Source organism: Panthera pardus, unplaced genomic scaffold (assembly GCF_024362965.1).
Source record: "Panthera pardus isolate Hobbes unplaced genomic scaffold, ASM2436296v1 HiC_scaffold_6, whole genome shotgun sequence".
NCBI classification, from domain to species: domain Eukaryota; kingdom Metazoa; phylum Chordata; class Mammalia; order Carnivora; family Felidae; genus Panthera; species Panthera pardus.
The window spans coordinates 77,697,486-77,723,860 of record NW_026526991.1 but is presented as its reverse complement, the minus strand read 5'-3'; the positions used below and the strand labels follow the sequence as shown (position 1 = coordinate 77,723,860).

General features: G+C 40.8%; 1 protein-coding gene across 9 annotated transcripts in view; it reads right to left on the bottom strand.

Moving 5' to 3' along the window:
- The window catches only part of DENND5B (DENN domain containing 5B), a 183,581-nt gene extending 164,402 nt beyond the window's left edge, over positions 1 to 19,179 (bottom strand). For all 9 annotated transcript variants that reach the window (XM_019452383.2, XM_019452386.2, XM_019452385.2 and 6 more), the window contains exon 1: positions 18,938 to 19,179. In XM_019452383.2, the coding sequence (XP_019307928.2) occupies positions 18,938 to 19,058 (121 nt within the window). In that variant the 5' untranslated portion in view covers positions 19,059 to 19,179. The remainder of the gene's footprint in view (positions 1 to 18,937) is intronic.
- Between the last annotated feature and the right edge of the window lie 7,196 nt (positions 19,180 to 26,375).

Below are 26,375 nucleotides of genomic sequence, written 5' to 3'. Positions count from 1 at the left end.
CCAGGCTCTGAGCTGTCAGCCCAGAGCCCGACGTGGGGCTCAAACTCACGAACCGTGAGATCATGACCTCAGCTGAAGTCAGACGCTTAAATGACTGAGCCACTCAGGCGCCCCTGACTTGCTTTAAATAAAAAATATAATTTGAGCAATACCTTCATTATTATTATCATCAAATAAAGTGAAGTAAAAAGGCAGTAACATGGGTAAGAGAAATACATCAAAGTTCAAAGAGTATAATCTAAGATTAATAAAAAAAACCATATCGGAACACAAAGAATACCTCTAGAAACATCCACAAAGAAAGTGATAACTATAAGTGTGTCTGGGGAAAGGAACTGGAAGGCTAGGGAAAAGGATGAGATACACTTTTTAATATAATTTTTTTCTACCTTCTGAAAATGATACCACATAAATGTATTATCTATTTTATTTTAAATGGATAAAATTATCTGTCAGTAAAAAAGGATACAACCCCAAGGATTGTCTTGGAACATCTGAAATAGAGTTAGTTCCATCAACCCCTTAAATCTCATCAAAGTATCTGAGGCTTCCTCTAATCAATTATGTTTATGAGGATAATAGCTAATGTTTATGGAGCAATTACATCCAGTCAGGCTCTATAGTAAACACTATATATGCATTATCAGCTAATTGGCACACACAGTTCTAGAGCAGTAACAGATGACCTGGACATTCTAGGTGGGAATGCCTAGAACCCACTGCAAGCACCTGCAATCATTCCAACTGGTTAGATGGTTGTTTGCCGTACAAACTCCAAAATGTTAAAGAGCATATGGTTTACTGCCTCATAGCTGAAGAATACAGATGCATTCCAAATGCGCTGCTAAAACTTGTCACAGAAGAAATGTGCATTTTAGCTACAAACTGAAGCATTGCAGAAAAGAAGGTAAATTATTTACTAATTAATGCCCAGCAAATTATCCTAATTCAAAAATAAGTCTCAGCTTGTATCTGGCCAGTTTCTATATTTTTCTTAATTACAGAATTTTTACACTTCGTGTAAATTAACATGCACCCATTCTTGGTTCCTTCAATAAAAGGAAGGGAGGGCGAGAAGAAGGGAGGGAAAGAATTCATGAGTTATGTCTACAAATAGAGGTAAGTGTCACGTTATGGAAAGAACACAGAACTCCTGGTCTGAAGCCTTGAATTCAAGTTCTAGCTCCACCATTTGTTGTACAAATGCCCTTTAACATTTAATCACTACTACCATGGCTAGATGCAAAAAAAAGCAGTTTTAATTCTCCTTCCTGTAAAGGAAAATAAAGTTATACCAGCATTATCACTATCACAAATTCAAAACTGACCTAAACATCCTCTGAGACTTATTTTCTCCTGTGTTCTTCCCTTCTATGAATGGCACTATCATATCCCTGCTGTCTGGGCCCAAAATCTCAGTCATGTGCATCTCATCTCCCCTTTAACCTCACATACAATAAAGCTGCCACGTCAATTCATCTAATGTTTCTCCTACGTCTTGTATCCATCCTCTCTTCTTTATTCCCACTGCCACTATCCTAATTCAAGCCCTTCCCCTCTAGTTTGTTTTGTAGAACTGTCTTCTACATTTCACAAAATTCCACATCTATTCACAATAAACAAAGTGTATTTGAGGAAACACACCTCAATATAATACAGGCTATTATATAAGAAAAATTCACAGCTAGCATCATACTCAATGGTGGAAAACTAAGAGCTTTTCCTGTAAGACCAGGAACAAGACAAGGATGCCCACTCTCACCACTTTTATTTAGCATAATACTAGAAGTCCTAGCCACAGCAATCAGACAAGAAAAAGACATCCAAATCACTAAAGAAGTTAAACTGTCACTATTTGCAGATGGCATAGGATACACAGAAAATCCTAAAGACTCCAACAAAAAATTATTAGAATAAATGAATTCAGTAAAATTGCAAAATAACAATTTCCTAACTGGTATCTGCACTTTTAGTTTCTCCCCAGTTTAATTCCACTCTACACCCCTCATCCAGAGTAATATTCCTAAAGCACAGCTTTGAACATGACATTCCCTTTGTTCAAAACCTTTTAGGGGCTCTTTTCTGTCTCTCAAAGGGCATTGTTCATAGTCTGGCATTCAGTCCGGTTGGTTCCTAACAGCCATTTCCCTTCCCCTTCCATTGTGAAGCAGCCCTAGTTTTCATCCTAAACTGGTCTCTAAACAGTCCATTTAATCCCATCTTCCTCACCACACCAATATTTTAAGAATGGGCCTCAGGGAAGTGTCACCTAAAGGGGTCTAATCATAGCAAAGCCCAGATTTTTGTTTCATGATGTGACTGGGGAGCGGAGGAGGAAAGTTAAATCTAAGGAAGGTGTGATGTGCAAATGTGAAGTGTGAAGTACTGTCACCATTTAAAAAAAAATTTTTTTTAGCGTTTGTTTATTTTTGAGATAGAGAGAGACAGAGCATCAGTGGGGGAGGGTCAGAGAGAGAGGGAGACACAGAATCTGAAACAGGCTCTCAGCACAGAGCCTGACACAGGGCTTGAACTCACAGACTACAAGATCATGACCTGAGCTGAAGTCGGACACTTAACCAACTGAGCCACCCAGGCACCCCTACCATTTTATAACCATGAAGGAATGAAGGCACCCTGTAAAGGAAGTCAGCATTGGTGATAGAGCGTAAAGAACTGCAATGAAATGAAGCTAGAGCTCTGTTCAAATTATACCTGAACATCCCACCCCCTAAAAAAACTTATGTGAACCAGCCAAATTCCTTTATTTCTTAGGTCCTCTCTGACCTATAACAAGAAGCATTCTGACAGAAAAATCATCCAAAAGCTAGATTCAGCCTGTCTTCCCAACTCATCTCCCACTCCATGAAATACTTAAAGCAGGCTAATCTACACACCTGTTCTGAGTGACTAACATGTACATTTGGTCCTAGAAACAAAATGTAGGAACACAGATGTGGGAAAAAATAAGCCCCTTCTTCTCCACAGTGCCCCTCTACTTTCTTTAGTTACTATGCTATATGCTCCAAAAATGTTTTCAAGGATCAATGCCAGTCACAGTACTTAAAGCAACTAAAATCCACCTCAATTTGGCTCATCCTAAAAAATAACTAAACAGAAACAAAAATGCAAATAATAACTCTCCAGATAAAAACTAACTAGGGTTCTCTCTCTTTCTTGTGCTTTCTTTTTTGAGTTTTTTTCTTTTTTAGAAGAGTTTGTTTCATTTACTCAAAAAAATTTTAGAATGCACTGTCATTACTGACAGAAGTCCTATTCATAACAGTAAATTGACAGTTTAAAGAAAAAGAGGCAAAAAAATTAAAAAAATAAAGAAAAAGAGGCACATCTGCCCTTGTGTAAGTTCTTCCAATTACTATGATAAATACCCCTTCTTTGCTTTCTTAAGGTCTTCATTTAGTTTAAACATATTTCATATGTTTTTGATGTTTTATATGTTCACGATAAATGGATTTTAGGAGGAAAGTCATTTACAGAAGGGATCTAAAAGCACCAACAGCCAAAACACTGCCAGACAATCAAAGACTGTCGTTGTTCTTATTACTCCACTACATGAAAAGAAAAACTGCAGACATTCACTGTGTTCTCTGCAGCTAGTGCCAGCATTAACCATGAAATGTTTACACAGCCTCTACAACGAGGCAGGCAGGGAGCTGTGAGGGATAAGTGTCAAATCTGCTGCTGCTTCTAGATTCAGCCTCCCTAAAATGATTCTCTCCCAGCAACCTGAAGGGAGACAATCAGATTTTCCATCAGAGGTATCTCATACCACCTAAACATATTTCCATTCTGCTATATAACTACAAATAAATCAGATTCCCACTAAGACAAAAATCCAGAGTTTATCTTATCTGTCACTGAACTAACTGCCTCTTTTTCTTATTAGCTTCTTTCCTCTGTCTTCCCATCTCATTTGTCATCGGCACTTTCCCCTTTCTTTTCCATAAAGGAAAAAAAAATAGATTATTTTAGCATTAAACTCCTGGGGTTCAAAGCTACTTTCTTTTCCCATTTCACTTTAATTCCTGGTGGTATAAAGCATTTTGGTTAAAAGAAAGCGTTGTCAAGTACTAAGGATTTAATGTTTATCCCTCAAATTAAACACCTGAGGTAGAGAACTCCATTTCATTTATTTATTCACTCTTTCAATCAATAATTATTTACAGAGATCTTTAAAGATGTCATATACTAAATCAGCGGCAATGACTTCAACCTAAAAAAATGCTACTGTGTTTCTCGGATTATTGCTCAGCTCATTTAGCCACATCACTTCAGTTAAATGGTCACTCTGGCATCTAATTAGTGACCAGAAATCAGAACTTCTATTTTTATTTTAAATTCTACCCCTCTGGGATAACAGGTGTTCATTGTTTTCTTTAATGTAATCCTGTATTCTCTAGTTTTTATTTATTTTTGTTTTTATTGTTCTCATTAAAATGAGCATATATTACTTCTATAATTTAAAAGCCACAACTTTTTAATTTTTTTAAAGGTGTATTTATTTATTTTGAGAGAGAGGGAGTGCGAGTGGGGTAGGGGCAGAGAGAAAAGGAGAAAGAGAATCCCAAGCAGGCTCCATGCTCAGCCTGACATGGGCTTGATCCCACGACTGTGAGATCATGAGTCAAAATCAAGAGTCAGATATTCAACTGACTGAGCGACCCAGGCGCCCTCTAATGCCACAACTTTTTAAAAAGCACTTACTGCCTTTTATTAATTCAAACCAATTATTTTATTTATCTTCACCTCTGGTGGAACATTTCAGTGTGTAAAACAGACATTCCTCAGAAAGTTCTACTAAAATGTCTGAAACAGCAAATGCTTAGTTTTCTGGGTAAACCTAAAGACAGTATGCAAAACAATAATAAAATAGATCATCCCCAACATTTTATTTTTGACACTAATTTTATCCTGTCTAAAAAAGCAAACAAAAAACAAACAAACTTATATGCTCTACCAACAAGTAGCAAAATCAAATGATCTCCTTTTGTCTATCCCTGATGCTCTTCCTACTCTATTTTAGGCATCTAATAAGGTGTCTAAAAAGCATTTAGTATCAAATAAGCAGGTTAAAGGGTTGATTTTCTCTGAAAATATTCAATTTGTTATTCTCGCATGATACCCTCTGAATCCAGATTTTAACTTTTCATTCCAAACAGACAACAATGGGGAGTAAATAGGGTCTCTCTTGGGTTTCCTTATCCTAGAAAGCTGTAATTTTTGGCCTCTCCCTAAATAAGCAACATTACTTTACAAAGTTTTATTCCAAATAAAAAACATATTTAGTCATACACACACCCACAAAACTTCAAAGTTCCTATTAGAGAATATATAGATACTCTGGAAAATGTTAAGAAAAAAATAGACTTCTTAAAGAAAAAAATTTAAAGAAAAAACGCATGTCTACAACTAAATCTGAATGTTCTCCTCAATTCTAAGAACATCTTTTAAGAAAGCATAAAGCTTTAATGTTGCTGTGTAAGGAAACTTGGGTACATTGAGGAAAAGCTCAAAGGCCCATAATCTCATCACAAAGCAGCAGGGTCAAAAGGCAGAGGTCAGGGAACAGGGGAACAGGGTGAAAAACAGTTCCCACACTTGAGAGGAGACTATATCTCATTTCAGGAGATGGTCAAAAGCTATTCAGTTGTATTTACTAAAATAATACAACCATTTACATTCTCCTTTAAGTCCCAAAGCGAATCTGTATTTCAAAAAGAATTTATTTTTAAAAGCAAGGAATTTAAGAAGTTACTTCTTTCCCCTACATATTAAAAAAAGAAAAAAAAAAAAACAAATCTCTCACACACATACACCAATGCTTCAGCTGTCCATCAAAGACTGACTTTCAGTTAAAAGCTGTCACCTGACGAATTCAACGGAGTTCAATGGGGCAGAGAAATAAATACTAAATGTGCATACATGTCAACAGACATTTCACATCAAGGCCTCTGCCCCCTAATGATTCAACAAAGTATGTCTACTTCTTGTGGTCCTAGGCCACATTCAGAAAAATCTAAATTTTCACTCTTCCAGGGAAGAATGAATGTGATTTTGTTAAACTTTCAGTCAGTGCAGCATTTGTGCTGGAGACTTTATAATGACTCCTCCAGCAGGCTATTAAATCTGAGGGCTCCAAGTTCTAGGACATTTGTCTGGATATCTCTGCACAATTTCTCACACTCTAACCATAAAATCTGTGTTCCAAGTACAAAAGAGAGAGAGAGAGAGAGAGAGATCAAAAGATCAGGAAAAGAGGACTTTTGGAATAAGAGGTGGGGTTTTCGACGGCCTTCCACCCTCCCATACTCTCTCCCCACTGACCCCTTCCACCAGGGACAAGACAGTTTACAAGTGGTTAGTTTACAAGTGGTTCACAGTACATTGAAGCCCGTCCATCCTTCACTGTGAGGAGTACACAAAATATTACATTTGAGCACACACAGCTTTCTTATATTTATTTTAAATCAAATGGTAGCTAGAACTGCCAATGGAAAAAATAAGCACTGCCAGACAGGAGTGAGAACAACTAAACAAAATAACCTATTTTGGCATACTCACCTCAATGGTACCAATGCTTGTGTTTTAATAAACTGTGAAATCAGTCATTGTTCTTGTGAACAATGGCACAAAGCAAATGAAGTCAAGTTGGAAAGCTCATTTCCCTGGAGCTGAGCCAGAACATTTTAAAAGCCAGACAAAAGTTTATTAAGAAAAAGAATACACTTGAGACAGGAGATGGGGAACATTCTTAAACAATCTGTTATCTTATTACCCCAGCCATTTAAATTTCTTCAAAGGTTAGGGTTAAAGTTGAAGTGAAGAGAAAGTAACCTAGAAAATAAAACAAAACACTGTGGTCCTGGAAGTGAATCATCCATAAACTTTAAGCCTATAACTGGTCCTAAATTTCTGCTGCTCAAATTATTCCAACCCAAGTCTGTAGCTGATTCTCATCAAATTCCATTTGACACGCTAATGCCAAGTCTTGTGACAGGGAAGACTTCCATGTCACGGAATCATACAGGAGTCCAAGATGCTCACTCCCCTTCAAAACAATTCCTGTCTTATCTGCCTAGGAGGTAATAATCCCTCCTTGCTATTTTAGTCCCAAACTACAGCAAAAAGGAAAAAAAAAAAAAAAAGAATGATATAAATTTAGCATACAGAAAGAATATTGTTTAGCAAATTGTCCCTGTTTCCTCAAAGAAGGATGAGAAAAGACAAAGGAAAGAAACTAAAGGTATAGTAGAAACAAAGTATTAAACCTGAAAAGCCAGGGGAAATCAGAAACTCTGCCCAGTTTCTGCTGGGATGAAGTAACTGGAAGATCTACTTAGACATTAACAACTCTTCACCAAGATGACACTGGAGATTTTGATCAAAAGAATATTTCTGGGGCGCCTGGGTGGCTCAATCCGTTGAGCGTCCGACTTTGGCTCAGGTCATGATCTCACGGTCTGTGAGTTCAAGCCCCGCGTCAGGCTCTGTGCTGACAGCTCAGAGCCTGGAGCCTGCTTCGGATTCTGTGTCTCCCTCTCTCTCTTCCCCTCCCCTGCTCATGCTCTGTCTCTCTCTGTCTCAAAAATAAAAAAAAAATTAAAAATTAAAAAAAATTTTTAAAAAACATTAAAATTAAAAAAAAAAAAGAATATTTCTTCTTCTTCATATAAAGAGACAACCAAAAAAGCAATAGGCAGTGACTTCATAAGGACTAAGGTGAAAGGGCGATCTTTGTAGAAAGGACGGGGGGGGGGGGGGGGGGGTGCGGGGAAGGTACAAAAAGCCTGGTCTGAGCAAATTTATGCCAAACTGTACAGAAGAATTAAGACTCTCAGAACCTTATGTATCACTTCTACCATGTTTCCTCAAACTATAGAAAAATTCCCTGTGTTAATAAATGACTATAAGAATGTACTGTACTCAGAAAAAAGGACGACAGGAAAGGGCAAGAAAACATGCTCTTCAAAGCAGAAACCCGATTCTCCAGGTTTGACCAGGAGAAAATTACATAAAACAGATGGACTGACATCACAAGGCCTCTGAGATCTAGACAGACTACTGAAAAATATCTTTAAACTGGGTTTCACAGTTTAGACCAATACCGAAGTATTCAGCATGCTGGTCCTCACAGCAGAGCTGAAATTACAAGTATCTAGTAGTCTAGATCAGCCTAAGTGTTGAAAAACATACTCCCATGTATGTCCTCAGATTATGAACAAAAAAAATTTTTTTTAATCTACAGGGAAGGGAAGCAAGTAAGAATACTTTTGTAGTGGTATTCCTAAGAGAGTACGAACATGTGAAAACTATTCACAGCTCATCAGTAACAGTAGCTTAGCAGCAGCATTAACTACACATATTTCCCATTATGTGTTGGCTATACACAATGACTGTCGTGGTGCATAAAATGCCACCTCTTTCTCTTCCAGCCAAAAAAGCACATAAGAATGGAACTGAGAGAGAATGGCGTCATTAGAGGGAAGACCTTGAATCCATTCCACTTATTTTTTTTTCATTCCACTTATTTTTAAACGTATCATTTACAGCCTCAGTATTTCAACTACTGTTAATAATTACTGTGACTCAGCTCAGAAAAGACAGGCCCACTAATATGTCACCACCTAGGAGTTGAGGATAGCTGGTCTAGATGATTTGGAGAAGCAGCAAGGCACAGTGGAAGAGGCGTATGCTGGAGTCAGAGAGGCTGGGATACAATCCCAGTTTTTGGTCTCTGTGAGTTTGGGGAACACCTCACTGAACCTCAGCCTCCTCATCTATAAAATGAGGGAAATGATACCTTCAGGTTATCACGAAGACTAAAAATAATGCTTATAAATCACCAACCACAATTCATGACTCCATAAATGTTAGCTATTTTCATAGCTTCATTGTATAAAGGTGACTTCCTAGAGCGCCTTCTGACTTAATGCTAACACATATCTTTGAAAGTCATTTAGAGAAAACATTATTTCAAAAATAGCTTTGTACCAGTGACATATAGAAGTTTATAAAAAAAAAATGTAAGGTATTAACTCAAAATGTTCATGTTAACTAGAACAGTTATAATATTTAATTTAGAATAAAGTTAGTCGAAGTCACGGATTCTTGGAAAAGGCTCAGGGATGTCTAAGAAAGCAACTGTTTCATGTTTTTATCCTCATGATGTGCTATTCCAGCAGCATATAAAATACTTCCACTTTTATTCCTAGAATTCTCACTTCTTAGCTCCTTACACTCATTTTGTTTGAAAAGTAAAGAGGAAAAGACAGTCTTACCGAAAGTTTTTGGTCATTACATGGTGCCATTTCAACAAGTCAAGTCTTAGATGGAACAGAACATTATGCAGGTTACAATAAAGACAAAAACTTTAGAGAAACAAAGAAACTGTCCTGGCTGACCATATCCAAAACTGATATGGGATGCTCATGAAGAAGGAAACTATGAATGCAATTTCCTAAGATATTCCTCTAAAATCACAATGGAAGCTACAACTGATCTTTAGTACAACCACTTTCTAAAATTTCATAAACACTAGCCACCATTTATGTGCTCATCACCTGGCATTAGTTTTTAAATAAATAAGACATGTTATATGCTTAAAAAACAAAAACGAGCAAAAAAAACTTGCTAATACCTGCATACTTGTTTGTATAAAGCTGTTTTTTAAAAAAAGGTTATTCATTTATTCATCACAGTTTATGTCAAGAGAGAAGTAATAGGCTAACAAATTCTAGGGGCGCCTGGGTAGCTCAGTCAGTTAAGCATCTGACTCTTGATTTCAGCTCAGGTCATGATCTCATGATTTGAGGGACTAAACCCCATACTGGACTCTGTGCTGAAAGCTCAGAGCCTGGAGCCTGCTTGGGATTCTTTCTCCCCTCTCTCTCTGCTCCTCCCCCTGCTTGAGCTCCTTCTCTCTCAAAATAAATAAATACTTTAAAAAAATTTTTTTTGGGGGCGCCTGGGTGGCTTGGTCAGTTAAGCGTCTGACTTCGGCTCAGGTCATGATCTCACGGTCCGTGAGTTCGAGCCCCGCGTCGGGCTCTGTGCTGACAGCTCAGAGCCTGGAGCCTGTTTCAGATTCTGTGTCTCCCTCTCTCTCTGCCCCTCCCCTGTTCATGCTCTGTCTCTGTCTCAAAAATAAATAAACGTTAAAAAAAAAATTAAAAAAAAATTTTTTTTAATGTTCATTCATTTTCTTGAGAGAGAGAGAAAGAGACAGAGTGTGAGTGGGGGAGGGGCAGAGAGAGAGAGAGAGAGAGGGAGACACAGAATCTGAAGCAGGCTTCAGGCTCTGAGCTGTCAGCACAGAGCCCAATGTGGGGCTCGAACTCCCGAACCCCAAGATCATGACCTGAGCTGAAGTCAGATGTTTGACTGAGCCACCCAGGTACCCTAAATAAATATTGTTTAAAAAAGAAGAAACTTTAGTAGCTCACCCCAAAACTGAAAAATACCTTTTTGAAGAATTAATCATGGGGCACCCGGGTGGCTGTCAGTTAAGCATCCAACTTTTCATTTCAGGTTAGGTCATGATCTCACAGTCCTTGAGTTCGAGCCCCAGGTCAGCCTCTGCCCTGACAGCATGGAGCCTGCTTGGGATCCTGTGTCTCCCTCTCTCTCTGCCCCTCCCCGCTCACGCTCTGTCTCTCTTGCTCTCAAAAATAAAAACATCAAAAGGAGAAAGAAGGTGAAGTAAATAAATGCATTTACAATATATTGCCAGGAACCATTAGTGCTATGAGGAAAATAAAGCAGGGTTACTGGCAAGAGTGGGGCAAGCAGGGGAAAGAAGGACACTATCTTATACAGGATGGCCTGAGAAGGCAACTCTGAGGAGGTAATACTTGTGCAGAGACCTGAATGAGGAGAAGCAGCACATCTTGCCAAGATGTCGGGCTACACTGTCCAAGAGGGTAGCCAGCCACTAGTGGCTATTAAACACTTGAAACATGGCTAGTCCAAACTGAGATATGAGGTAAAATATACACTGGATTTTGAGATTTTTAAGATTTAGTAAGAAAAAAAAGAATGTTAAATATCTCAATAATTTTCATGTTGATTATATGCTCAAATAATATCCTAGATAGATAAATAAAATACACCATTAAAATTAATATCACCTGTTTCTTTTTACCTTTTTTTGAATGTGGCTATTAAAAATTTTAAACTACATATGTGTCTCATATTATATTTATAATGGACAATACTGGTCTAGGGGAAGAGGATTCCCGGGAGAGGAGAGAAGATGAACAGGCCATGAGACAAGAACAGCTTGCTGTTTTTTTTTTGTTTGTTTGTTTTTTTAAAATTTTTTTTCAACATTTTTTATTTATTTTTGGGACAGAGAGAGACAGAGCATGAACGGGGGAGGGGCAGAGAGAGAGGGAGACACAGAATCTGGAAACAGGCTCCAGGCTCCGAGCCATCAGCCCAGAGCCTGACGCGGGGCTCGAACTCACGGACCGCGAGATCGTGACCTGGCTGAAGTCGGACGCTTAACCGACTGCGCCACCCAGGCGCCCCGAACAGCTTGCTGTTTTTAAGGACCTTCAAGAAAAACAACACAGCAGGAAGAATGATCCAGTCAGAAAAAGCTGGAAAGGTAGGTAAAGACCAGATCATGAAGAGCTTTGCAAACCAGGGTGCTGTATATCTGTGTGTCTCCCAAAATTCGTGTGTTGAAATTTAATACCAATGTGATGGTATCTGGAGATGGGGCCTGTGAGAAATGGTTAGGTCATGAGGGTGGAGCCCCCATGAATGGGACTCATGCCCTTATAAAAGAGATCCCAGAGAGCTCTCTCAGCCCTTCCACATAAGAGGGCCATCTATGAACCAGGAAGAGGGCCCTCCCCAGACACAGGATATGTTAGCACCTTGAACTTGGACTCCCAGCCTCCAGAACTGTGAGATATAAATGTCTGTTATTTACAAGCCACCCAGTCTATAGTACTGTTATAGCAGCCTGAACAAACTGAGACACAGGGTAAAGAGTTTGAATCTTAATCCAAATACAAAGGAAGCTACTGAAGAATTTTAAGCCGAAAAAATTATTCTTAGATCCCACTGCCTATTTTGTGGATAACTGGCAGTGTCACGTATACTACTAGTACAGACTTCTAGAGATTATCTAATACAGTGATTTCAAACAGGGGTCCCTGGCTCCCTAAGAACCAATATAGATAGTAATTGAGAGTCTGTGAACTGATATAATATTTCAAAAAGTTTATTAAAAACTGCACCTTTCCAGGGCGCCTGGGTGGCTCAGTCGGTTAAGCGTCCGCCTTCAGCTCAGGTCACGATCTCACGGTCCGTGAGTTCGAGCCCCGCGTTGGGCTCTGTGCTGATGGCGCCCGCTTCCGATTCTGTGTCTCCCTCTCTCTCTCTGCCCCTCCCCCATTCATGCTCTGTCTCTGTCTCAAAAATAAATAAACGTTAAAAAAAAATTAAAAAAAAAAACTGCACCTTTCCTATAAAGGGAACTGCATAGACCTTTTTTTTCCCTTTCCTTGTGGCTGAAATTTTTAAAATTTTTCTTTAATGTTTATTTTTGAGAGAGAGCACACATACATGCACGTGCAAATGGCAGAGGGGCAGAGAGAGAGGGAGACACAAAATCTGAAGCAGGCTCCAGGCTCTGAGCTGTCAGCACAGAACCCCACGAGGGGATCAAACCCACAAACCGTGAGATCATGACCTGAGCTGAAGTCTGGTGCTTAACCGAATGAGCCACCCAGGCACCCCTGTGGCTGAAATTTTAATTTCTCAATCGGTCCTCATGTGGCATATGTGGTATATATCAGTTCTTGTACACTATGCCATTAAAAAAAATTTTTTTTAATGTTTATTTATTTTTGAGAGAGACAGAGTGGGAGCAGGGGAGGGGCTGAGAGAGAAGGAGACACAGAGAATCCGACGCAGCTCCAGGCTCTGAGCTGTCAGCACAGAGCCCAATGCTGGGCTCAAACTCATGGACCATGAGATCATGACCTGAGCTGAAGGCAGTTGCTTCACTGACTATGTGAAGTCTACTCTATGTCATCTAGAATTAATTTTTTTTAAATAGATACGTTTAGTTTTTTCACTCAAAAACAAGTTCAGGCTCATGAAAGAGAGGGGTGGTATGTTCAGAAATCAGTCACTTCATTTACCCATTCAAAATAGATGAAAACACTGAAGCCCACAGATGTCCTAAGTATCAGGCCAGGATTGGACTCTGGCTTCTGCCTGTGCATCCAGCTCTAATTATGGTTTCACAAACAATCATACCTTCCTTTGTCCACACTTTTTCGATTGCAGAACCAACAGAAAGAGATCTTGCAAGTCTAAAATACTGCCTCAGCAGAAGGAAGAAAGGTTTTCTCCTCGCCTGGCAACAGCCCACCCAATAAGAGACTGTTACAATTCAGTGACACTGCAAAGCCACCACATTTTGAATTCCCAGTTTACTCCAATGGACTTTGTGTTTATAAGAGGCCCTCCCCGACTCCCCTCTTTCCTTTGTAAAAGAGGAGTACTCTACTTTCTTCTCCAGACTTGCCTATGGTTTTGCTGTGGCTTGCATGTCCTGAATTGCAATTCTCTGCTATTCCTGAATAAACCCATTTTTCCTGGTAAAATAACTTGGCGGCTTTATTTTTAAGATTAATAATGTCAACACAGATAACAACCAAGATACCTCCAATGGTGGTCATATCAGGGCAGCTCTAACCCACCCAAGCCTGTACATGAGGCCATTGCTTTTAAAGTCATACTTTAGCAGTCTTAACTATGACATGTAGTCTGGAATAAAGGCAAGCCTGAAATGCTTGCTAAACTCAAGTCAAGCTCATCTTTTTTCTGAACTTAAATAAAATAACTATGGAGCCTAGTAGTGTACTACAAGAACCAGGCTCTAGTTGTCTGTCTGCTGCCAGTCAAATGTGTTCTTTGAGAGGGTCCTTAATCTCTTAGCCTTGGTTTCTTCCCTGATAAATGATGTCCGAGGTCCCTTCCAGGACTATTATGGCATCATACTGTCAGTCTCAACTAAATTTTGTACAGTTGACCTTTGAACAACACATGATTGAAATGTGAAGGTCCACTTACGTGCAGATTTTAAAAAACAAATACAGCATAGTACTGCAAATGTATTTTCTCTTCCTTACAATAACATTTCTTAATATTTTCTTTTCTTTCTTATTTTATTGTTAGAATACACTACATAATATATGTAATGTACAAAATGTGTGTTGACTATGTTATCGGTAAGTTTTCTCGAGTTTTAGAGGAGTCAAAAGATAATATGTGGGTTTTCAACTGTGTAGGGGGGTTCAGCCCTCCTAACCAAGGGTTAACTGTATTTGAATTTAGACCATAGTCTTCACTGCCTCAAAGCTCTTCTGGAAACCACACCCAAGACAACCAAAGCTAAAAATAAATAGAGGCACCAAGGAAGATATCTAAACAAAGGCCTGTGACAGGGATTGCACCCGTCATACTTCAGTATCCCTCAGCAGAACTGAATCTATGCTACCATTGGAATGCTTTATTTTTTTTAACGTTTATTTATTTTTGAGAGAGAGAGAGAGAGAGAGAGAGAGCGAGACAGAGAGTGTGAGCAGGGAAGGCGCAGAGAGAGAGGGAGACACAGCATCTGAAACAGGCTCCAGGCTCTGAGCTGTCAGCACAGAGCCCGACGCAGGACTCAAACTCACAGACTGTGAGCTCCTGACCTGAGCCAAAGTTGGACACTCAACCGACTGAGCCACCCAGGCGCCCCACCGCCGAAATGCTTTAAAATATTCTGGTCACCACACAATTTGTGGACTCATATGTAAACTTTATACTCATTCACTTATTAAACACTGTGTATACGGTTCTATGAAAGAGAGAGGGCAAAGACCGTAAGGCCCCTCCGGGGGCTTGCGTATTTATGTTACTCAAATAAAGGTCCTTCATTTTTCTAATTGCCTAAAAGATTTGTTGCTGTAAATCAAGCCATGTAAATTCCTACAGCTAGGTCTTAGAGGGAGTAAGAGACATAAAAGAAAATTTCAAAATGTCGTCTGCCTTCATGTCAACTAATTCTAACAACTTCTATTTACACCTCCTTTCGTCTTATGCAATAACCAATTTGAAATCCTTTTCATATATTTAATACTTAAATAAAATTTAAATATTTCTACTTTAATATCAAAAGGACTTTTTTATGGATACAGTGCATTTTAAAAATATGCAGTGAATAGGAAAAGCACAACAGCTACGATGAGCTAAAGAAAGGACAATAGGAAATACCAGTATATCTGTATGTGTGTATATACGTATATATATAATTATATATATATGTGTGTGTGTATATGTATATATGTATACACACACATATATATATAAGAAATCTTTCCCACTGTCGGTAAAGCTAACCTTTACTGGGAGGAGTGTCTAAAAATCGATCTAAAGCCCTGATAACTCTATCATAAGGTCTTTATCTATTACTTCATCATATGATTTGTGTTCTTAATTTTATTTCAATGCCCCACCACCTGCAAAGCATGAATCCTAGGGACATGTATATGTTAAGAAAAAAAATCTGTAAAGCAATGAGTAAAATTTATGTTTAATAGAAGTCAACTTAGACCTTCTACAGGCAGGGTAACAACTTGCTAAGAAACAGTGTGATAAAAATAGATCAGTTCCATAAAAGTAAAATAGAAACTTAACTATATTTAACTTTGAAATTAATGCAGCAAAACAGAAAATAACCTCCTGACTAATTTGCCTAACTCACTGGCCTTGTTTCCTCATCCTCAAATGTAGCTCTGTGGAAACAGTCAAGAAGATTGTTAGTTGAGAACATGATACTACATTCTCTTGTTTACCTCTCATCTTACTGGCCGCACTTTCTGGTTGTTTCCTCTTCATCCTCCTCACCTCTGAATGTTGGAGTATCTCCAGGATTCAGTCCTTGAGCCTCTTCTCTTTTCTATCTATACTCACTCCTTGGGTCATCCAATTTCATGGCTTTCAGCTCATGTCTATATATAAATTTTGACTGCGGGAGAGATGCCTTGCCTACCTGACATCTCCATTTGAATGTCTAATGGGTACCTCAAACTTAACACGTCCAAAACTGAGCTAATCTCCAGCCTGCTTCTCCATCCATCTTTCTATTTCAGTAAATAGAGATGTTTAAAATTGTTTAGGCCAAAAATCTTAGAATCATCTTTGATCTCTTTCTTTGTCTATGAATACCATATCCAATTCATCAGCAAGTCCTGCTGGCTCTACTTCCAAAATATATCCAGTTTCTTACCACTTCACTGCTACTGCTTTGATCCAAGCCACCAACACCTCCCACCTCAAATAATGAAAAAGAGCCTCCTAACTGGTCTGCTTCTAACCTTGCCCTTGACATAGTCTAATCAACAAGAGAGCCATCGCAATCCTTTCAGAGAGTGCATCAAATCTTTCCAATCTTATCTTTCCACTGCTCAAAACCTCCTGGTAGTTTTCCATCTCAGAGTAAAAGCTCAACAATTGTCTGTTAGACCCTACACAATCTCCCTACCCTTTCTCTATGATCATATCTACTACTTTCCTCCCCACTTAGCTCCAACCACCCTGGCATCCCTACAGTTACCTGCACAAACTAGGCACTCTCCCACCTCATCTTTGCATGTACTGTCTGCAATGCTGTTCCCCAAGACAATCCTCATGGCTTGCTTCCTCATCTCCCTCATGGCTCTGTTCTAAGATCACCTTTTCTGAGGCCTTCCCTAACCATCTTATTTAAAGTCTGCAACCCCACCATCCCACCATTGTGCTGGCACTACCCTAGTCTCACTTCCCTGCTGTATTTTTCCTCATAGCACTCACTGACATCTGGCACTCTGTATTTTCATTCTTTGTTTACACTAGAATGTAAGCACTATGACGGCAGGGATTTTTGACTGCTTTGTTCATAGCTGTCCCCAGTGCCTATAACACAATCCACACCTTAAGGCTTTCAAAACTATTTGGTGAATGAATCATTGTACTGAAATATTATCAGGCAGAAGTGATTAGTACTTCAAAACGCCAAATATTATGAGGGGCAGAAATCTCAATCATCCACACTCATGAATAATACTGCAAAATGAGAAGCCAGTTGGTGTCTAAAAAATGAATTAAAAATTAATTTTTTACTACTTAATTTTATTAAAGCCATCTGCACTGTGCCTGAAGAGTCCCAGGCCCCATCTACAGGTGTTTTAGCTTTACTAGGCATATAGATTGGAAACAGATAAGGAAAAAATACAGGCTTTTTCCTTTCATCATCACTACTGACAAAAGGCCTCCAAGTGATCCAGTACCACAAACGATTACGAAGTTTAGGGAAGAAAAGATTCTAGAAAAATAAAATAATCCCTTCAATCCCAAAAGAGGAATCTCTCCAAATCTCTCTGCAGACATGTTTTCTAACTTCATTATCACTTAACAAAGCCATTCTTAATATGTACATGAAATTTTAATTGAAGAAACAACATGACTATATAATTACACATACAGAAAAACCTGGTACTCATCCCTCTTTTCCAAAAAAATCTTTAACTAAAACTAGACTTAGAGTTTTTGTTGAAAATGTTTTGTTGTGAGCCCGGCTTTAAAAGATACTGTCTTAGCTAAGACACGAGTTGATCAGTAGTGGACCTTACAGCTGAACACTTTTGTCTAGTTTGTTTATTATTTAATACATTGTTCTGAATCCCCTCTCCTACTCCCAAAAAAGTAAAAGAGAAAACAAAAATACACATTAGTGCAATCAATAAGGCATGCTATGTCCAAAGCAAGCTGTTCTGAAAGGCTATGAGCTAAGTGTTTGACACTGACACAGATAAAGTTCAGGCGATAGATGTCACTTGTGTCACCCATTAGCAACAACAACAACAAAAAACCAAGATTTAGATCCCAAGAAGGCAAGCATAAAGGAACGTGAAAAATGAAATCGGTCATTCCTCCACGGCCTCCTCTCAACACTGCGCACTCATCCCTCCCGCCCCCCCTCAACACAATCATCCTTTAACGGCCCCTTTCCCAGCATCGGTTCCCAGCTCAGCCCTGCACTGCGCCATCAAATAAGTAAAAAGAAGGCAACGGTGCTCCTCCAAGAAAAGCCAGGCAGTAACACACGGTGCACCCAACTGAGGGGAGAATGTCCAACTACTAAACTCAGAAACAGCGTAGGCAGTGTCAACAAAGCGTCGTGCCGAGTCCCGAGCGTCCAAAGGTCCTCGCCAGCTCCCGTGACACTGCCAAATAGACAGGATTCCAAAAGGTGAGTCGACCGTCATCGCAGAACGCGAGGCGGGAAGCGGCGCAGACCCGGCACAGTCAAGGATGTTAAGTCCAACCAGCCTCCTGCCTGCACTCGCCCAGCGGGCCATCACCGCCTCAGTGGACGCGACGCCCGCCGCCCAGCGGTCTCTGTCGCCGCCTCCCCCGAAGGGGTCTGAGCGCCGCGTCACGTGCCAGGGCTGAAACTTCGCAGCCAGGCGGAGGGAGGTAGGATGCACGGGATCGCAGCAAGGCCGGGGAGTTAGTGCGCCCGGTGACTCACCCGCCGCCTCCGCGAGCAGCTGCGGGTGAGGGGGCCTGCGTGCGGGGTGGAGGCCGTGCCCTAGGGGCCGCCCCCGCCCCCGTTATTAATAACCCCGCGCCTGGGAGGCGAAAGCCCTAGGCGAGCGCCCTCAGCAGCAGGACGCCCGCGGGCTCAGCAGCGCACCCTGCACGAGGAATAAATAACAATGTCATTAAATCGCCGCCCGAGCGCCAGTCCGGATGGAGAGCGGGCGCCGCCGGGAGCCGACTTTGTCTAGAACCCGCCTCCCGCGCGTCCCCGCAGCGTCCCTCGCGTCCCTGAGGGGACCCCCGCGCCGCCGCAGCCCGGCCTTACCCGCCAGCTCGTCGGGCTCCAGCCCACTGTCTGCGTCGATCCCGCAGAGCACGAAGTAGTGCGCGAAGCGGCAGGCGGCCGGGGAGGAGCCCGAGCCGGGGCCGGGCGCCGCGCCGCTCATCCCGGCCGAGCTGCTCCTGCCGCTACCGCTGCTGCCGCCGCCGCCGCCGCTCGGGAAGGCTCGCTGCCTAGGCTGCGGTCTCCGCGCGCCTGTCCTAGGGCGACACCGGCGCGCCCATGGCCGCGCAGCCGCCGCTCGTCACCGCAGCCTCGCTCCACGCTCGGCGCCCGAGAAGCGGCCGCGAGCTCGCGCTCAGTCGGTCCCGAAGCCGGTCCAGGGTGGGGGAGGGGCGCGCAGGGGGAGTGTCGGCGTGAGAGGCTCGCGCCGCCGTAGCTGCGCTTGCGAACTGGAAGCCGAGGCGTCTGGCGCCCGCCGGTCAGCTGAGCGGCGTTCTGGCTGTGGGAGCGCGGGGAGGGCGGGGGCGCCGAAGACCTGCGCGTGGGGCGGGAAGGGAAGGAGGGGGGAGCGCGCTCGCGAGGTGCAGGAGCGCGCGCTTCGGCCGTGTGCGCGCGCGCGCCCCGTGGACTCCAAGGGAGCGCTTGGCGCGCGCAGGATTCATGCCCGCCAGCCGGGGCCGCGGCGCTGGGGGCGGCCGCACACACGCCTGCTGGCCTCCGCCCGCCAACTGGAGGGGTTAGCCGCAGAGCAGGATTCTGTCTTCTAAAGGAGATGCTACCTATCCTAATTAAAAAGAAAAAAACAATGCGGCTTTGGGGAAGGTTCCAGCTGGTCTGAGATCATTTCCCACAACGGCCTGGACCATTAACATCTTTTAAACTGCGGCGTGTGCAGATGCCTGTCTCGTTTTAAGACCTTAATCCTTGAATCTTTCCCTCAGCTCTCACCCCATCCACAAGCCATCCTTAGTGAATTGGTGACAACTTAATATCCACAAAGCGTTGAGACTTCTAAAAGGACGATTACCTACTCTCCGCTCCCCTTCTGTAATTTACCCTGACATTTTCCAGGTCAATGTAAAGTAGCCAAGGCACTCCAGTTCCCCAGCGCTGTACTCAGTTGATATAATCAGCTCTCCCTGCAGGTATAATCAGCGACTGATAAGGCAACAAGAATTAGACCCTGAACTCTGCTCCTCACAAGGCCATGGCTTTCTTACCCTGCTCTTCCCTCTGATTTTCCACTCAGGAGTTCACTAACCGGGTTTTATTCCTTTGAAAGGTGAAAAACCCAGTGGATTCCATTTCCACATTGTCATTCCTTCCGTACCAATCCCTACTCTAAGGGTTTGGGTATAAGGTGGGCATAGTGAGAGGTGGGGGGCATCATGAATACCACTCCCTTCCAGGGAGGTAGACTGAGAGAATGGACCTCAATTATTTGACTGACTAATGTTTTTTTCTGAAAGATATGTATGCATGCATACCATCATTTACTATAGCTTTCTTTCTTCACTTTCCTGTATCTTCACTTTCTCTGTTCAATTTTTAAATGTAAGAAAAATCAAGAAATCAGAATGAACCACAGCCTGGGTAATTGACCTTTTGCTCCTAATGCACCCTGTACTTTCTTCAAAGCACTTGTAATGACTTTTTCTGTTTCTTAGCTGGATTGTAAGCTCCAGAGAGCAGAAGTCATGCTCTGTGTTTCATCGTATTTCTGGTATCTAGAAGAACCCTGGTCCCATTAAGCCCCTTAATTTATTTTTATTAAATGAATGAATGAAAGAAAGGTTATTCAGATAGTAAAAAACTTGTTGATGCTATGAGAAAATATACAAACTTTAGTATCTGTAACATTTGTGAACATATGCTAATTTGGTGTTATACAATTATTGCTTTTCCTCCTACAGAGAGTACTGAAATACATAAAACAATTTCACTAATAAGAAAGAGAGGGAGTCACTGGGATGTGTGTTTCTCCTATTTTTGGTGATAGCTTCTTACAGAATATTAGATTCTAGACTAATCAAACAAAGCACAATAGAAAATTAATTTACCGGGACACTTGGATGGCTCAGTTAAGCATCCGACTCTTGATTTCTGCTCAGGTCATGATCTCCCAGTTCGTGAGTTCAAGCCTTGCATTGGGCTTTGCACTGACAGCATAGAACCTGCTTGGGATCCTCTCTCCCTCTCTCTCTGCCCCTCCCCCGTTCTCTTTCAACAATAAATAAATAAACATTAAAAAAGAAAGAAAGAGAGAAAACTAATTTACCATTTCCACTAGCCAAGAGAGATGTCATTTTTTGTTCACTTGAAAAGCAAGTAGGGGCACCTGAGTGGCTCATTTGGTTAAATATCGGACTTGATCTTAACCCAGCTCTTGATCTCAGGGTGGTGAGTTCAAGCCCCATGTTAGGCTACAGGCTGGGTGTGAAGCCTGCTTAGAAAAAAAAAAAAAGAAAGAAAAGCAATGGATTTAGGAGCTTGTAAGCCCTGCATTAATATCTTTAAGATGAAAAAATAGAAATACGAACAGAATTTATTCAATTATGATATATAAATCCCATCAAAATAGACAAAATCTCTAAAATCTTTCCCAAAGCTTCCAAGAGTCACACATTACAAAATTAAACTCTAATTTGAAAATACCTGCATGCATTCCTTTCTTAAGACATTTTTTTTAATGTTTATTTTTGAGAGAGAGAGACATAGTGTGAGCAGACGAGGGGCAGAGAGGGAGGGAGACAGAATCCGAAGCAGGCTCCAGGTTCCAAGCTGTCAGCACAGAGCCCGACGGGGGCTGGAACCCATGAACTGTGAGATCATGACCTGAGCAAAGTCAGGCGCTTAACCAACTAGGCCACCCAGGTGCCCCTACCTGCATGCATTCCTAATTACCACTTCAGAATTACACTGTGTAGGTATATTCTGCATTAACTTGCAATGAAATAAAAGGATAATCAAGAATAACTATATATCATTGCATACATATTTTCCTGTAAAATAATGACATAGATATAATTTCACTAAACAAATAAAAATGACTTGAAATAAGTCATCCAAAATATTTAAGTTGTATTGAGGAGGAGAGGGATCGTATACCTCTTCCCATGCTGAGACAACCCTTGTCAGTACCTTTCTTCACCTCCACCAGGCCATCCACACATACACAAAACCAAAACAGAAGGAATTGCTAAAGTAACTTCAGAGCCGCAGACATTCATTGGACCGCATTTTACTAATAACCAGAATCACTCTACACCACCAGGTTAGCAGTGCTCAATTACTCATTCTTTAGCTTTCTGCGGACAGCGGACCTTAGTGGAGTTCAGCTACTCCAAGCATAAATCATGCCCTCCATTTAAGGAATTACCAGAATCCATCGGAGATAACAAATCATTACCCAGATACTTAGAACATTGCCTTCCATTCTGCCATTGTCTCTTGCGTATTTGCTGCCTGAATTAAGAACCTGCAGTAGAGGCAATAATCCCAACTTTAACCTTTAAGTAGCACAAAACATGCCAAATAATCACAATTCCAACAAAAGGAAATCCTGAGTGCCATTTTCTTCTGTTGGGGTTTTTGCTTTCTGGGAAAATCTTATCACTGCAGAAGTTGATTTGGAAAATTGGTAATCATATTCTCTCATCATAGTTTTAGAAAAAGGGTAGTTTATGCCAATAAGAGCTTGGTAGGAAAATAGCTGACTCACAATTTTGCATAAATCTGTTTTTACCTTTTATAATGAATTCGATATTATTAATTTTCCTTTTGTGTAAGTTATTGTGCTAATGCTTTGAGAATATGAAATTTAAAAAGACATAATCCCTCCTCTTCAGGAGTTTATAGTCTAGTAGAAAGGAAAATAATTTTCAAAAATAATTAAAAGACCAAAAATAGAGGAGTACCTGAGTGACTCAGTGAGTTAAGTCTCCGACTCTTGATTTCCACTCAGGTCCTGATCTCACAGTGGTGAGATTGAGCCCCCCATTGGGCTCTGGGCTGACAGTGTGGAGTCTGCTTAAAATTCTCTCTCACCCTCTCTCTCTGCCCCTCTCTGTCCCCCCCTCCCCCCACCATGCTCTCTCTTTCTCTCTCTCAAATAAATAACCAAAAATAGATAAAAAGTAAAATATGGTATATTCCACATGACAAGTTCAAGAAGCAACATAGGATTTACTGAGCAGAAATGTCAAATCTTATTAAGGAATTCAATAAGATATTATTATGAAAGTGATAATATTTGAGATGGGTCTTACAAAAGCAATAGGATGTTATGAGTTAGAGATGGGAAGGGGGACATTCCAGGCACAGAAGAAATGACTGGGGTAAAAAATGTGTAAGTATGTTGAGGGGGGGAGGGAGTGTCTAGAGGACCGTAGTTCACTTGGCTCCAGAGCATGAAGAACCCTGAATGCCAGGGGAGTAGGGTTGATTCACGTTTTTACACTCTTCTAGTTACCTCATGGATTGATCCCTGAATGCTAGTTTACCTAGCTTTGAGTGGGTTTGACACAGAATATTTGAGATCAGCTAAGCCAGTCTTCTCATTTTACGAATAAAAATATGTGACTCTTACAGAATTTTGGTGATTTACCCAAAACATACATTGTTAGTGGCAGAACTAGGAGCGAAGCCTGAAAGACTGCGCTGTAGGATCTTAAAGGCCTTTCACTTCTAATATCTATAGTGCTCTGAAATCTCTTTATCTGAGTTGACTAATCTTTCTCTTGTATGCTGCTTACTTCTTTTTAGTGATCCACTTTGGAATTTGATAATTTTTTCTTCTTTTTATATAATGAAAAATTTTCAAATATAACCAGACTAGAATAATGAACTTCTTTAAAAAAAATTTTTTTTTAACGTTTATTTATTTTTGAGACAGAGAGAGACAGAACATGGACGGGGGAGGGTCAGAGAGAGAGGGAGACACAGAATCTGAAACAGGCTCCAGGCTCTGAGCGGTCAGCACAGAGCCCGATGCGGGGTTCGAACTCACGGACCGCGAGATCGTGACCTGAGCTGAAGTCGGCCGCTTAACTGACTGAGCCACCCAGGCGCCCTGAGAATAATGAACTTCTATATACTTATCATCTAGTTTTAATATTAACATTGTCATTTTGCTTCATTTATTTTTTTTTACTGAAGTACTGAAAGTAAATGAGGCATATTTGTTGACATTTTGATTATGTCTGTTTATCTGAAGTTTCACATGAATGTCTCCTTACTTTCTCAGTGAAATCGCCAGAACTTCTTTTCTCCCTTTACCTCACATAAAATATACAACATTAGTTCCTATTCATCATCTAGTCGTATTTTCACACTTTTTTCCCCCAATAATACGATAGTAGATTTATATGTAATTGTTTCCTCAGGATTGCCTTCTTCTTCCGAGAGCCCTTTTCCTTCATTCCATCCAAATTGTTCTCTCAGAAGCTACAATGATATGATATAACTTCACATACACATTTCTCCCTCCTCTCTACAACAGCTTACTGATCTAGAAGGCTTGTGGCCTAACCTGGGCCAATGAGCCATTTGCCATTGATCTTGGGCTTGGGGCCCAGAGAGTTGAAGTGGTCTCTCTGCAGGTGACCAACGTTGTAAGCTGAACATCTCAGGAGGTATCAGTGGTCACATTTCTATTATATGAAGAAAGATGGTAAGAGAGAAGAATGAGGCTGCCAGAACACAGAAGACAGAGCAAGCATCCTGTATTGTTATCATGAATTTGACTTTTTTGCCTAAGCTAATTTAAATTAGAATTCTGGCACTTGCAGCCAAAAGAGCATATATGTAAATGTGATTTGGGGGAATATCAATAGGAAGAATCAGGCACCCTGTTTTCAAAGAGGTCAGAATCAAAGCCTTGTGAGGGGCAGGACATCCTCTTGTAAGTTTTTGGCTCCTCCTGAGTCTGCTGTCCTTCACCCTGCTTACTACTTCTAGTTCCTCTTTTACCCCTTTACATCATTAACCACCTTTTACTAGTCAACAATTATATTACATTTTCCTGCTCAAATGACTGGTTTTTGTCTTTTGACAGATGTATAATCCAGATGTCCATCAACAGGTGAATGGATAAATATGGTGTGATATACTCACACCATTAGTTACTACTCATTAGTAACGAGGAATGAACTACTGGTACATGCAACCAGGTGCCGATTGTCAAAAATATGCTGAACAAAAGGTGCCAGATCCAGACGAGTCCATAGTGCATTCGTGAATTTATATGAAGTTCTAAAATGGGCAGAAAGCAGATCAATGGCAGCCTGGGGTCAGGGGTAGGGTGGGGTAGGGAATTGACCACAAAAGAGCACAAGGGAAGTTTTTGGAGGATGCAAAAATCTTATATATATATTATATGTATATGTCTATATATATTAGGGTTAGGCATATACATATAATATATATGTGTTTAATGTTTATTTTTGAGAGAGAGAGACAGAGTACAAGCGGGGGAGGGGCAGAGAGAGAAGGAGACAGAATCTGAAGCAGGCTCCAAGCTCCAAGCTATCAGCACAGAGCCCGATGCAGGGCTGGAACCCACGAACCATGAGATCATGACCTGTGCTGAAGTCAGACGCTTAACCTACTGAGCCACCCAGGCACCCAGGAAAAATCTTATATCTTGATTATGGTGGTCATTTCACAGATACATACATTTGTCAAAACTCATTGAATTATCCTCTTAAGATGGGTGCATTTTCATATATGTAAATTATACTTCAATAAAGTCTATTTAAAAAGAAAAAATAGCCAAAATATATATGGCAATTTTTAATTGCATTCTATGTTTCAAAATGTTGCAATTCCAAAGCTCCAATCATTTTAGTTGACTGACAAGAACTGATTTAAACTCTTGCAAAAATCTTGTTCAATTTTCATTTTTCAGCTGGCTTTTTTTGAGGCAGTTAGGTGTGCTGGTGAAGGGGACAGCCTCCAGAGTCACACTGCCTGTGTTCCGATCTCACTTCTTCCTTCCTTGCCTGAAAGACAACTTGCTTAAGGTTATTAAGTTTTAATTTTCTTATTTGTACAATAGAGATCAAAATAGGGTTGTTGTAAAGTTTAAAGGAGATAAGATACATGCTTAGCCTCGTGCATGGTACACAGAAACTATAGAATAGATGGAAGGTGTTTCTATGTGCCAGGCATTGAGCTAAATATTTTAATGTACAATACCTCATTAGTTTACTTCAACAGAATTTATGGCATCAGAAAACTAGTGCTTGGATATTATTGTAAATATTTGAAATTCTTTTTTCTCTTTTTCTTTTTTTTTTTACTTTTTTAATGCTTATTTTTTGAGAGAGAGAGAGAGACAGAGACAGAGACAGAGACAGAGACAGAGCATGCGTGGGGGAAGGGCAGAGAGAGAGGAAGACACAGAATCTGAAGCAGGCTCCATGCTCTGAGCTGTCAGCACAGAGCCCAACACGGGGCTCGAACCCACAAACTGTGAGAT